Raw genomic sequence first — 13,470 nt, 5'->3', positions numbered from 1 at the left:
CTGGTTCAATATCTGAGCTAATATTAAAACCACATCAGTTTTTGCAGAGGCTAAATGCTGCTAAACGTACTTTACCTGGTACTTTTAACTGTGTTTGTGTGTATGCAAACGTGTTTACAGTACAGATAGACCGCCTCGGGCATCTTTGTTCAGACTCCTCACAAACAATGGACATGTCTGTGTGGATGACCTGATGAGCGTGTAACTGATTACAGCTGCTCTGCAGGAACACACACACACACACACACACACACACACACACACACACACACACACACACACACACATACACATACACATACACATATACATACACACACACATATACATACACACACACACATACACACACATACACACATACACACACAGATTATGTGAAATACAAAAAGGTTAAAAAACAACACATCACAAGATTTGCTGTAGAGCATTATTTTCCATGAAGAAGTTGAGATGTTTCTCCGATGTCAACTTAACAAAGTTAAACGAAAATATAAATTTCTCTCTTCTTTTGTTCTCCTGCAGAGTAAAATACTGAGCCTTCCCTTCCTGCACTGTGACGTCAAACCTCACCACACCTGCTTTACCTGCATACTGCACAGCTGAAGGCAGAACAAGGTAGGATTAGTACATTTGATGTTGCACATATGTTTGTAATTTAGAATAGAAACTTGTATTTTGTTTGTTTTAATCTGAAGTTTGGTTATGTGGACTGTTACATACTGTAACATTTATCTTACTTAAAACCAAACATTTGTTTTGGGGCTGTGTGATCCACTTTCCTTGAATTGTCTTTATACCTTTTAATGCAAGCATTTCTCTTCTAATGCTTCGATATAACTTCAAACATAACTCCCTTCAATTGCAGAATGTTTCCTTATAAGACAAATGGCGTCCAAAGACTAAAAGGCTAATTGACTTGATGACCTGGATATTTTTCTGCAGTGTAGGGGTGAGCTGTCTGCTCTGCTATTTGGTAGATAAAGCACTTCCTCATCTGCATTTTGTACTGATAATGAAAAGTAGGGTACCTGTAATATTCCCTTTTCTATGGAGGAGAGCTGCAGTAACAGTCACCGTCGCAACACAACATCGAGCTTAATAGGGACTCCCACAATGCATTGTTCGGTCTGTCATACTAATTCTCTCTGATTTAAGTAACGGCTCACGAGAACTTGCTTCAGGGTTCTTTCTGGTTGTTGTCATAGACTTGTTGTTATCAGTACCTTCTTGTGATTTACAGAACTGTTGTTTTTTTGGCTTCAGGAAGCACTTAAACCTCTGAACTGACGGTGTTAATGTTAGCTGTCTTTAGCTCTAGTGTCAACGAGGTGCTGGCCACAAAAGCTGAAATTCTTGTGTTTTAATTGTTTTATTCTTTAGGATTTCTTTTTTGTGGTAAATATAAAAACATTTTAATTAGTTCATATGTCCATATTTTAATGCTATGTCTGGCTGGGACTCTCTTACTGGACACTAGTAAACAAAGGGGGAGTAAATATTAAAAAAATTGCAATAGGTGTAGCAAAATAATTATTCACAAAGCTTTTTTAATGTAATCCCTGACATTGTTGAAACTGACAGAAAGCTGTATAGGAGGAAAATCTCAATAGGGCGATATCATGACATATACTATATATACATATAATATAAGTTTGTCAACCATCAGAGGTTTTGCCATTAATCTCTCTGGGTATATTAGTATAGTGGGGCATTCCTGCAAATCAATGAGTAGGACTGCTTTATCGCTATATTGGATGTGACTTGCGTCAATTTGTTGATGTATCTTGTCTTTATCTATGTTTGTCAGGTACTTAAATTAGTTGAATTGGCCAAACCGATACATCTGTCCAGTTATTGTAACTTCCCAGAAATTAACTACATAAAGGGCTAACTAGTTGCTTCCTCGATCTATAAAACATTAGAAAACAGTGCCCATCAATATCATAATATGGATTTTATTTTGTTACCATGAAACTAGGTTAGAAATCCGCTGAGGCTCAGGAACCCCTGCTGGAAAGTCTTTAGCTCAATGAAATATCCTTGAGCACTACTCTGACTCCCCTCCAGCTACCACCACTCACTTCTGACCCGGGATGAATTTGATTATTTGGGGAAATCATTTGACAAACCAGAGAGATTGAAACATCTTATACAGTATCTGCTGCAGTATCTGAATATTTACACACTCTCTCCTCTCCCACCTCCAACGCTCCTGATTTCCTCATCACCATTCATCTGTTCTAGTGAGTGGTGATGATGGTGATGATGAGTGGTGATGATGATGAATGATGACGTGGGCTGCGATTCGTGATCTTCCAACTGAATGCAAATCGTTAAACTTGTTTTGTGTTGACAGTGTGTGAGTGCGTTTCGAATCTATATTTACTAAATGCTCTTTTCACCCCAACCCCTGGTCTTCCTCCTCCTTCCTCCTCCTCCTCTTCCTCTCGAGCTGTCTCAGTGTCATGGGGCAGCGACATGACGGACAGACAGGCAGATGGAAGTGACACTAGCGACATCAGTGAGATTCAGCATAACAATGTAGACGGAAATCAGTGGAGACAATGACAGCAGGGTCGGGGGAGACTTGAGGAAAAGACTGTGGAGGAAAGTGAGTGGAAAGGAAAGCAGGGCGACAGGGAGAGAGCTGTAGCTTAGTAAAGCTCCAGTCTTGAGAGGGGGAGATGTCGCCTCCAGATAAACCAAACAGACCTACAAGCCCGATATAGACCAGAGTCAGAGGCTTTGGCTGTTTATTTCCTGCCCGATGTTCTGATATGTCAATGTTTTCAGTGTTTCCTGTAGAGTTTTGTTGTTGATGGAGGGGACTCGGGGTGGTTTGTATCTGAGACTCAAGTGTCACACTTCCAGGATCGCCTGCAGTTAGTTGTTGTACGTAACGAGTGACCATTTGTGCAGCTGCTATCGGTATTTTAGGTCAAGTGTAAAAGCTGCTCTTATAGCCGAGTTTGAGTGTGATCTCTGGTCAGAAGCAGATCCCTGTAGCTCCATTCGGCACGTGTTCCAGCACGACATAAAAATTTGTTTATCAAATCTGTTATTGTAGAAGGGAAAACAGGTTGCCTCGACAATCGCATCAGGAAAACCCAGACCGACTCCAGCAGTCATCCTGTAGCCTCTCATCATGCTGCTCCGTGCCACAGCACAATGAAACATCCGCTGAACTTTGCTCACGGTCGCAGACAGTTCACCTCTACCACCTGCTCTTAAAGGCACTGACCTTTCAGCAATGCTCTGAGGTTTTCTCCTTTTAGACTCCTGCATGAACCTGCTGCTGTTTATCAGAGCTATTTTCTTGGTCTTTTTGAGCAAATTACAAGTCTTTCAAGCCTCTTAATGCTGACCCTTAAAGGATATGTTTGGATTTTAATACCATACTCATGTGGTATCATTTTAATGTGGAGATTTTATCAGGTCAAAGCTTAAGACTTGCTAAAGTGACCTGAATAAGTTGAGGTCGTTCAGTTCGATTTTCAGGGTCATTGCAGATCTGATAGCACCTCCCGGTCTGTCCGCTCCCTCAGAAGCCGTGATGGCATGAATGCTGGATGTGCTGTTCCCTGCCAGCACTGTATTGTGTTGTATTACAGTGTCGTGCTCTACTCCTGCTCCTGTCTGCCATCTGCCAGTCATATGTACCGCCATCTGTTCTTCAAACCAGCCCATAATCTAGCTTGCACCCTGGCATCGTTTGGTTAATTTAAACACTTATAGTAACTGCTCCTCATGTTTTATGTCTGGAGAGTTTATTTTTTTCTTTGGGGATTTCTAAAAAAGCTTTTTTTTTTTTTAAAAAAAAACACTCTGAGCTGCTGTGACACAATATCAGCAGTATCAGCAGTTAATGTTTACAATTAAATGCTTATTGTAGATTTTCCAGCTTTGGTCTTTGCACGCTCGTCTTTTCATTTGAATTTTGCTTGCTGCACATCCTTTCAAATATATTTAGACTGCTTTCTGTCTATCGGATCTCACGTCTGCCCATCCTAGTATGACATACCAGCGAGCAGCAGCATCATCGGCACCTCCTCCACACAGAGTACACTCATTCCTCTGGAAGCTGTACTCCTCTGCTAACTCTGTCATTACTACCATCTAACCAGTGTAATTACCAACCTTGGTGTGCGTTTGTGGTGCATGGGCCAAGCCTGCAACATGCAGAGCAAGGAGGGAAAGAGCATGAATGGGAGAGACGGGGGAAAGTCAAAATAGAGGAGGTATATCCCAGAGCTAACTAATTACTATATGTGAGTAATTAAAAGGCATTAAATGTCTGCACTTTATCTTCTGAAGTCTGGGCCAAAGCTATGTGTGTGTGTGTTCAATTCTTACTGTGTTTAATGAAGATAAAGTCTTTCTTTTCTCTTTTTTACCTTTTCTCTGTAGATGATAAAGATATTTAGTAGTAGTGTTGATTTAAAGTCCATTACTGTGCCCTCCATCTCACCAATGGAGCAAATATGTTGTTTGCTGGTTTTCAGTTAATTTGACTTCTGTACAGTGTCAGTGTGGCTGTGTGGCCTCATACTTTCTGCTCTTATTTTCCCATCATACTGGAGCTGTAACTTCTTTTTTGAAATGTTTCATCATGTTTCAACATCATTTAACATCTAATTTTACAGTTACACTCACTTGTTGATTTAATGTCACAGATACTGATACATTTTTGGGGGTTAAAGGCGGTGGGGCTGTTTTTCCTCACAACGTTTGGTTGTGTGTCGGTTCCATTTACAACATTCACTGTTGTTGAAAGCTCAGGCAAAACCGTAAGACTGTAACTCGAGAATATTTTGTCACACATACTCAGGGATGTAGTGGTAAATACAGGGGTGGGTAAACCCCTGTAGTTTTCCCTCATTTAGTGGTTGTTGATCTGAAGGTGGTATCCAAGGTGGATAACAGAGTTTACTTGGGTTTATCCCCACTACACCCCTGCACACACACAAGGCTCATGCTCATAAAATAAAAATTATCATAATAAATTCCTAATGTCTGTATTTTACTCCCCTTTGCCATAATTTATGGGTATTAGACTTGTATCTGGTATTAACAAAAGATACCGGAGTGCAATATAATGAATTTGCTACTTGGTACAAGTTACGTACCAAACGGTCAATCTTCTCATTGTCGTCTTTGTGTATGAAAGACAGATTGTAAAAGTAAACTGAGTAATAAACATGAGAGAAGAGGTGATAAATGTGTTACCACACCAGAGGTATATTAGGTTGTCACTGGCCTGAGCTCACCTTTCTTGTTATTTTTTTGCAGTTTAAAATTGGTAAACCGAATTAGTTTAAATGGGGAAATTATGGATCTATTATTTGTTTTGAAACATCCTCAGGTGTTTGATATCTTTTTAAAACACCTAACTGGCAGATTGTGCTGCTTTGAAAACACCAGTGGTGAGTTTAAATATATTTTATATAATCGGTGGATTTGGAAACTGTGCTGACCTTGTCACGGTTTGTGTGGTCTCCGATGTGTAACGCTCTCTCTGTCTTTTAAGTTGCATATTTGATCTGCTGCTGATGTGTTTTGACTGCTGTTGTGGTCTGGGTAGACAAATGTGCTGAACGACTCGGTAAACTGTGCAGTATTTTTGGGTGGTCCACCCTGGTTAATGGTCAGCGCCTGTCTATAATTATTTTCATTTGCAACTTGCTATGAATTCGGTATTTGTGTTGGTAAAATGTTATGAGGTTGAGGTAAAAATAAAGGAATCTTTTTTCGTTCAATAGTTCATCTTCAATCTCATTTTATAAAAACAATATGAGATAATCATAGTGTGAACCCAGTATCAGCTGTACTTTATTTAGCTAGTACTAATTGGCAAATGTTAGCATGATAATAGACAAAACTAGGATGATGAACTGAACAGGTTTAAACATCATTCATGCTAAAAACGTCAGCATGTTAGCATTGTCATTGTGAGCATGTTAGCATTTAGCTCAAAGCACCACTTTGCTTAAGTACTGCAGCACAGAGAGAGACGGAGTGTTGTATTGATTTTGCTAAACGCTCACAATTGAACCGTCTCACAGGGAAAACTCCAGATCACCAGTGTGTATCTCTCACTCTGTGGGTTTCTGATGAACTTCCGTCAGGTATATTTCTCACTAAAAGGCCGGTGGCTGCAGACACTCTGACAGAAGTCCCTAGTAAAGATCAAACCACCCTTCCTCCATTGCCTCTCTCATCAGGCACCTCAGACACATAATGAAGTCATTCTGCCGCTCCTGCAGCTGGGGCCTGGATAATCTGGGATTGAGCCTGATAGTGGATCACAGGACATCCCTCCGGATGAGGAGCGACTCTGTCAGAAAGCATGATCAGAGCAGGAGCCCTTTGGCCTGGAAGTGCCTGTGGTTCTACTAAAACAAAGGCATGATACATTTGCGCGGCTGTGTGACTATAGGGGGATTTTGTTTGCTGTGAATGAGTTCTGTTGATGGTGCTCTTGTGCGTGTATGAGTGAATACGTAATGCAGACTTGGGGCCAAAAATGAATTCAGCGAGGACTCATAAAAGGCGTTGTGTATCATAAAACACACACAAACCACTCTGAGCTGCCTTGACACAATGAAAAGCGCAACGTTATGCAAATTGGACTTCATAACGAGATAGTCTCCCCAGGAGTCGACATTTGTAGAATGCACAAAAACTTAGGCAGCTGGAGAGAGACAAGCACAGATTTGTTCTCGCTACAAAATTGTTCCTAATGCATACTTTCTGCTGGCTAATAAACTTCCTGTAAAGAGTCAAATGTTTGTGATTCTTAAACCCCAGTGGTTCCATGTGTAACAGCTGTATCAATGAAAGCACCTAAATTTTAATGTGTTTAGATGGAAGTCCCAATGATTATACAGTTGGGCATGTGTGTAGGTGTGTGATTTTTGTCTGCTTGTTGGTGAATCATATGATTTGATTCCTTAAAGCTTTTGTCTGAGGAGTAAAAATGTTACTGCTCCTATCCGATAAACCACGGGAAACAGTTCTACAGTTGTGAAATTTGTCAAAGGTCAGTGGCTATCTCAATAAAAAGCTGAACATACCAATGAAGAGCTGTGTGTGATGAAATGTAGGGTTGAATCACATGTTGTGGTGAAGACAAATGATTGCGAGAAACAATGACGGGAAGATTTCATAGATCCATGATGCAGGAATATGAAGAAGGGAAACTGTCAAATTTGCAAGAATGAATGATTTTAAAAAGTAGATATGCAGATAATATATTTTTGCCCTCTGAGCCAATATAGTATAGACATTTGAATGACTTTGACGGTTTGAGGGGGGACTTTTGCAGATAAAGGGGCTTTAATCCAGGAATTAAGACCTGAATAGAGAGTGAGATAAGACAGGAATGTGAGAATGGAAAAGGAAATTTGGAAGAAAGGAAGAGTAGCGCTAGAAACACGAGCAGTTTGACTACAGCAGAGATTGATGGATTGAACACATTTACATTTTAGACATTTAGCAAAAGCGCTCATTCAAAATGTCTAGAACTTCCCGCAGACTATTATTATCATGTTTTCCATATTGCATGTTGAGTCGTGTAATCAGGGTTTCTGCTGGTCTTGAAGAGAGAAGAGGAATTGAGTTTCCTCGAAAAAATCAGCAGAAGGTATTAAAAAAATTCTCTTTATAAGCAGTAATGTTGCTTATAAAATGGTTTGTGTCCGATGCTGTTGGCAGTTTTGTTTGGACACTGTCACTACTGCTAGCTATAGTAGCAGCAGTAGACGTTTATTGTCTTATAATGTGAAGGTGTATTGGTTTTAGCAAAAATGTAAATTAACTAATTTAATCATTTTTAATTGGTTTTTAATGGGTGTCCTGGAGAGGATTTCAGGGGGCCCCAGCACAAAGGGGAATCATTTACTTTCACTATAATTACATTTATATGTAACACAATGACAAATGAATATGTGACTGTTTTGGTTTCATATACTTTCTGTAAATAAACATCTAAAAATCCTATCAGATTGGGGACCCTTGGACAACTCCTTATACAAATGGCAGTCCATTGTCTAAGTTGTGCCCATTTAGGGGCCCCTTGTGTGAAAATGTTTGAAAACCAGTGGGTTAGTCTGTGTAATCATCCATTTTCGGCAACTTATCTTGATCCAAGTCGCATCAATTAGATTAATTATATCATTTATAAAATTGTATATACTGCTGGCAAGAACTAAACAAATGTGATATGATAATAAATATTTCTAGACCATATCATCCTTACTAGTTTTACATCACACTGTATATCAGTGTGATTGTGAACTAGATATTAAATAGCATATGTATTCTTAAATTTAACTTTAAAACCTATAGAAACGCTGTTGGTGGCATCCAAACACGTACTGTACAGCATACTTCAGTGTGTTTGTTGTTTAAGGCTGCCAAGCTCCCACTGCCAGCCCATTGTCTTTGCTTGCTGTCATCCAGTGGAGTCATAACCACATCGTAATACTCTCGAATATGAATTCCCAGCCGTCACTCTGAACAACAACCACAACATTCACAGCCCCAAAAAAAATGGCCATGACTTGAACATTTTGTCTGGACTGCTGACCGAAGGGTGCAATGATTCAGGCTGCCGGGAACTTTACAAGAGTGCCGCATGAGTATAATTTAGCTTTTTAGATCCCCAAACAATAAGTTTAAACATAATATAGAGTTTAATTTAAAACCCAAATGCTCTGACAGTATTCCTCTGCACATGTAAGATGAGATGCTTCTGAGTAAACAAGAGTCTTTACAAGGCTGGTGGATTTCTAAGACTTGATGCAGTGTGACTGTCATATTAAAGCATGTCGCTGTGGGTCACTGAGCAATGTACCTCTCTTCTACTTGCTCTTTTTTGACTCTGTCAAATCACTCTATTTCTGGATTTACCCTACCCCACCCCTCCAGCTGTTGGGTCACTCTGTGCCCTTTTCTGTCTCTCCTGAAGTCGCTATTCATCTCCCCGTCTCAGAGTTGTAGTTGTTTGTTGTTTGGCTTCACTCAGAGTAGAATAGAGTAGCTTCTGTGTCTCAGCCATGAGCCGACTCCGACACACATACAAGCTTTTCATCATCACTGTCTTTCAAATCAGAGACATGAGTAGTGAATATGCTACAGTGTTTAAATTGTCTGTGTACATTCCCTCTGTTTGGATCTGTATTACTTTCTAGGCTGGTGATATTAGCAGAAGCGTTTCAGTGGTTTTAATCTTCAGAAGAGCGGCCACAGCGTTCATGTCCTGTGGGTATATGAGGGTTTGTGTGTGCACGCACATGCTCTCGAGTGCACGGAGTGTGAGATAATAATATCCCTTGTCAGCCTCCTGAAGATTAGCCTCAACGGGAGAAATCCTCTGTCGTATCCCCTCACCTTATTTTCTCTCTCTCTCTCTCTGTCTTATAAGTCTTACATTGTTGTACAGTTGAGTGATTCACTCTTTTCTCAGTTTTTCTTTGAAAAAAAATTGGGTCATACAAGCTCTGTGATTTAAAAAAAAATATTTTCAACTATTTCAAATCTAATTTCTTTTGGTTTTAGATTTGTTTTTGTCCTGATTCTCTGAAGCGGATTTGTTGGAATGATTGTTATTCCTTGTTTTGCAGATCTGCATTAGACTGAAAATAGTCCAAGAAGAAGAGAACCGGCCCTGACTCAAACTGGTCCTCCATGGACCAGTGAAGTGTCCCCCATCCTGCCAGTTAAAAGCAATGGTTTTGGGAGCTGGAGGCTGTAGAACCGTCAGCCGAGTGTGCGTGGGGCCCCTCCTCTCCCTGTTTCCCAGCACCCCTCCTGAAATGGGATGCCAGCCCCCTGCCTCCCTGCCCTGAGCTCTCCTGGGGTGCCATGAACAGCTACAGAGACAGAGGGGTGACTTGCACATCCTCGGACCTCCTGGATGGAGGAGGAGGAGGGTTGCTACAGCAAACTCCGTTTCGTCACACCACCAACGGCCACCCGGCTCCTGGCCTCACAGACTCAGCCATCAAACCACGCATGGGTGTTCGTGCACGGATTGCAGAATGGCCCCCTCGCCGTGCGCAGTCTAGAGAGTCGTTGCTTGAAAATGGGCAAATTGGCAGCAGTCGCCACATAGATGACGGCTCCACTTCAATTTCACGTTTGTCGTCTGACATGGGGTTAGTGCGAGGAGGCGTGGCCAGGTTGCCACGACGTCGATCCAAGGATGTAGAGTTCAGAGGAGGAGGGTTTGGTGGTGAGAGAGGTTCACCTTTTAGCCTCAGAGTGTTCCCTCCATTGAGACAGCGCTCAAACAGCGAGGTGACACTGAGTGAACAGGATGAAAATGAGGTGAGTCTTATGTTGCCTTTTAGTTCTGCAGCGTTTACCCATGAAGCATTAATATTAAATTGTTTTGTATCCACTGATATGTCCTCACAAACTGAAGAGTCTCCCTCCTTTCTGCTCCTAGGTGGAGGTACGTGGAAGTGGCGGGATGGGGAACCTGTTCAGAGAATATGGCAGCACCTCCTCCATCGACATCCAGGGCATTCCTGAGCAGAGCTTCTTCGACATGCTCAGCCAGTTCCACCAGGAGAGGCCTGACCAACGCAGCTCAGCACCCATACGCCTCGGGGAGTTGCTGCGCGCTCCAGACTCAAGCGCACCCCTCCCCTCTGCTCCTTCACCTGGTCCCGCAGGTGGGGATGACAGAGGGACAGGAAGGAAGGACGGAGCTGAGAGAGTGAGGAAGAAAAGTGGAGGGACCGAGTCGTCACTGGGCACCTCCTCTTTGTTCAGGAAACTAAGGAGCTCAAGTCGCAGCGAGCTAGATGGAGGGAAAGGAGAGACTAGTGAGGATGGGGGAGGGAGGGGTTCAGGGGACGCCTCCTACAAACCGTGGGTGTGCCCCAAGAGCTTTGTCCACTACGATGCTCAGAGCATCCTGTTTGACCTCCACGAGGCGGCGGCTCAGCGGGGCTATGCTGCCCAGAGGAGGAACACCGCCACAGGGGCATCAGCTGCTTCAGTGTCCCTGTCCGTCTCCAGATCCACGGCTCCGAGTGTGAACGACCCAGTTTACTCCAGCATAGAGGATCTGACCTTGAGCCTCGACCCTGGCTCCACCACACCCTCCCTGGGCGTGGACCCCCTGGATGGGCCTCCTGGCGCCCACAACTCGAGCCCACTGCTCCTTTGCTGCCCCCACTTCCTCAATGAGACGGGGGGCCACGGGGAGCGCAACATCAGCTTCCTCAGCTCGTCAGCAGAGCGAGGAGGAGACAGAGGAGACGGAGCGAGGGGTTGGCTGAGGAGGAGTAACGCCAGCGTCTCCGTGCTGGAGGTGCCTATCGAAGAGCAGGTTACGAGACTGGACCGACTGAAACTGTACAGCATAGAGCATGTAGACCTGGGGGCCAGGTACTACAGAGAGTACTTCCATGGGAAAGGTAATACTGAAACACATTCACCATGAGCCAGATAATCACACTTAAACCGTAATTATTCATTGATGTTGAGCTGTGTTACTGTGTGTCACAGGAACAAAATATATAGAGAGGAAATTGATAATACATGGTTATTCTTTTATTAACTAGTAACTGTTGTTTAGAGATGCTTAAACACGTTTTATTCAAGTTGGAGTTAATGAAAATGGGCAAAAGCAGCATTCATTCTCATGAACACAATGAGAGCATCCCTCAAGTAGGATGGGCAGGTTGCCTAGCACAACAATTCAAAAACAAGACAATTAAAAGGCTTTGCATAAGACATAAGGCATTAAGACTAGATATAAGTAGAATAAAGTAATGAATGAGCCATCTGGACACTTAAGATTCAATTAGATATTCAGATACTTTCTTACTTACTTTCCCTCTAACTTTTTCATACAGCATATTCATGCTGAAACATTTGGTCAGTCAATTTAGGCCGGTCATTACTCTTGTCGAATGAAAATAATTGCTAGTTGCTATTTTATAGTCTGATTTGGGGCCCTTTGCTGTTATTCGTCTGTATGAAGTAGACAGTGTAGATGCCGATTGTCCAGCCAGAGTTTCTCCAGTGTCATTCCCCACATCTCATCCTGCGGCTGTTAATATCCAGCTGGGCCTGAGCAGAGCAGAGTGGGCCAAGCTGGCAACACTCCCAGAGTTTTTATTACACATGTACCTGCCACTGGACTGTTGGCAAACTCTGAGCTGATGATACACCACCTGCCTTTCTACACAATCACAAGTACCACTTACTACAGTCGGCCAGTGCAGCTTTGTTTTTCATCTGGTTTTTCAGTGTCAGAAGTAACACCTAACTTCAGAGAGGAATGGTGTGTGATGTGCGCCTGTCCGCGACTATATGGGCATTCCTTGTCAACATCACCTCTTCAGACACTGTGGATGAAACTTCCCCTGGGCTAGCATCATCTGGCTGCACCCTAATTAGTGACAGATGCTGTTAGGAGCACATGTGTGCAAGCAAGCGTGTGTGTGTGTAAGAGGGAGAGACAGGCCTGCAGCCACACAGATAAAGGTTATCATTCCAAAAATATGTTCATCTGCTGACTTGTTTCCAGCTTAGCTGTCCCCCAGAACGCAACTGTGATTGTGTGTGTATGCTGTGATGTGCCCTGTGTGCACGTCAGAAAGCCTCATCAAAAAGATGACATTTTCACCACAGGACATGGCATGGAAGCTAAGCAGGCCTCAGTCTCCCAACGTGTTAGTCGTCCCGGTTCATTCCAGTTGGACGGGGGATTGAGGAGGAATACTTGTCAAGCTAGATTCCTCCCCGAGTGTCTGGAGAATTTGTCTTTTCGACTCCCACGCTGCCTGTGGCGTTGGCATTACCACGGCTTAGCTTAGGAGCTTTAGAAGAGGACATGCAAGATGCTTGTGAAGTGTGTTGATTACTTTGTCTCGGCCTCTTAATGGGTGAATATGTTGGGTGCCAACACTGGTAACAATAATGTTAATTGGCGACTTATGACACAATATTAGTTAATTTTCTGGATTTACAAGTCTGAGAACATATTTGTTCATTTATACTCTTATGGAGTCTAATTGTATTTAATCTCCTGTTGTAGTGAAGTTCCTACACACAGCATCAGAAAACCTTCAGCATACAACTATTGAGCCCTTTAATCCTCACCCTTCCTTAGTAACCATTATCATTTTCTCTGGGTTATGCCTTGTGTTAGCTAAATTGATTTTGTAATTATGTGAGTATTGATTACTAGATAACATGTCATTGTGTCGGTCCTGTCCTTGACTTAATGCCCCTCCTCTGTCAGTCCTGCTTACTACACATGCAGTGCCTGGTATCTTTTCTTACAACCCCTCTCTCCCGCTGTCAGACTCCTGTCTCATCTTTGTCTCTTGAAGGTTATAATGTAGGTTTTGTATCAAACGTCAATACCTTTTTATTACTGACAAAAATGCGTCTGTTGCACCAAGTATCAAAAACTACTTAAGTTTAAGATCAAATATTTATATT

The 13,470-nt window shown here is 42.5% G+C and overlaps 1 protein-coding gene across 2 annotated transcripts in view; it reads left to right on the top strand.

Annotated features, from left to right (window-relative positions):
• sipa1l3 (signal-induced proliferation-associated 1 like 3) overlaps window positions 1–13,470 on the top strand; it is a 69,735-nt gene that overhangs the window by 30,846 nt on the left and 25,419 nt on the right. For both annotated transcript variants that reach the window (XM_051396976.1, XM_051396974.1), the window contains exons 2-4: window positions 526–618; window positions 9,627–10,332; window positions 10,454–11,432. In XM_051396976.1, coding sequence (XP_051252936.1) covers window positions 9,868–10,332; window positions 10,454–11,432 — 1,444 coding nt within the window. In that variant the 5' untranslated portion in view covers window positions 526–618; window positions 9,627–9,867. The remainder of the gene's footprint in view (window positions 1–525; window positions 619–9,626; window positions 10,333–10,453; window positions 11,433–13,470) is intronic.

Source organism: Dicentrarchus labrax, unplaced genomic scaffold (genome assembly GCF_905237075.1).
Source record: "Dicentrarchus labrax unplaced genomic scaffold, dlabrax2021, whole genome shotgun sequence".
NCBI classification, from domain to species: Eukaryota; Metazoa; Chordata; class Actinopteri; family Moronidae; genus Dicentrarchus; species Dicentrarchus labrax.
This window is presented reverse-complemented; position numbering and strand designations above follow the sequence as displayed.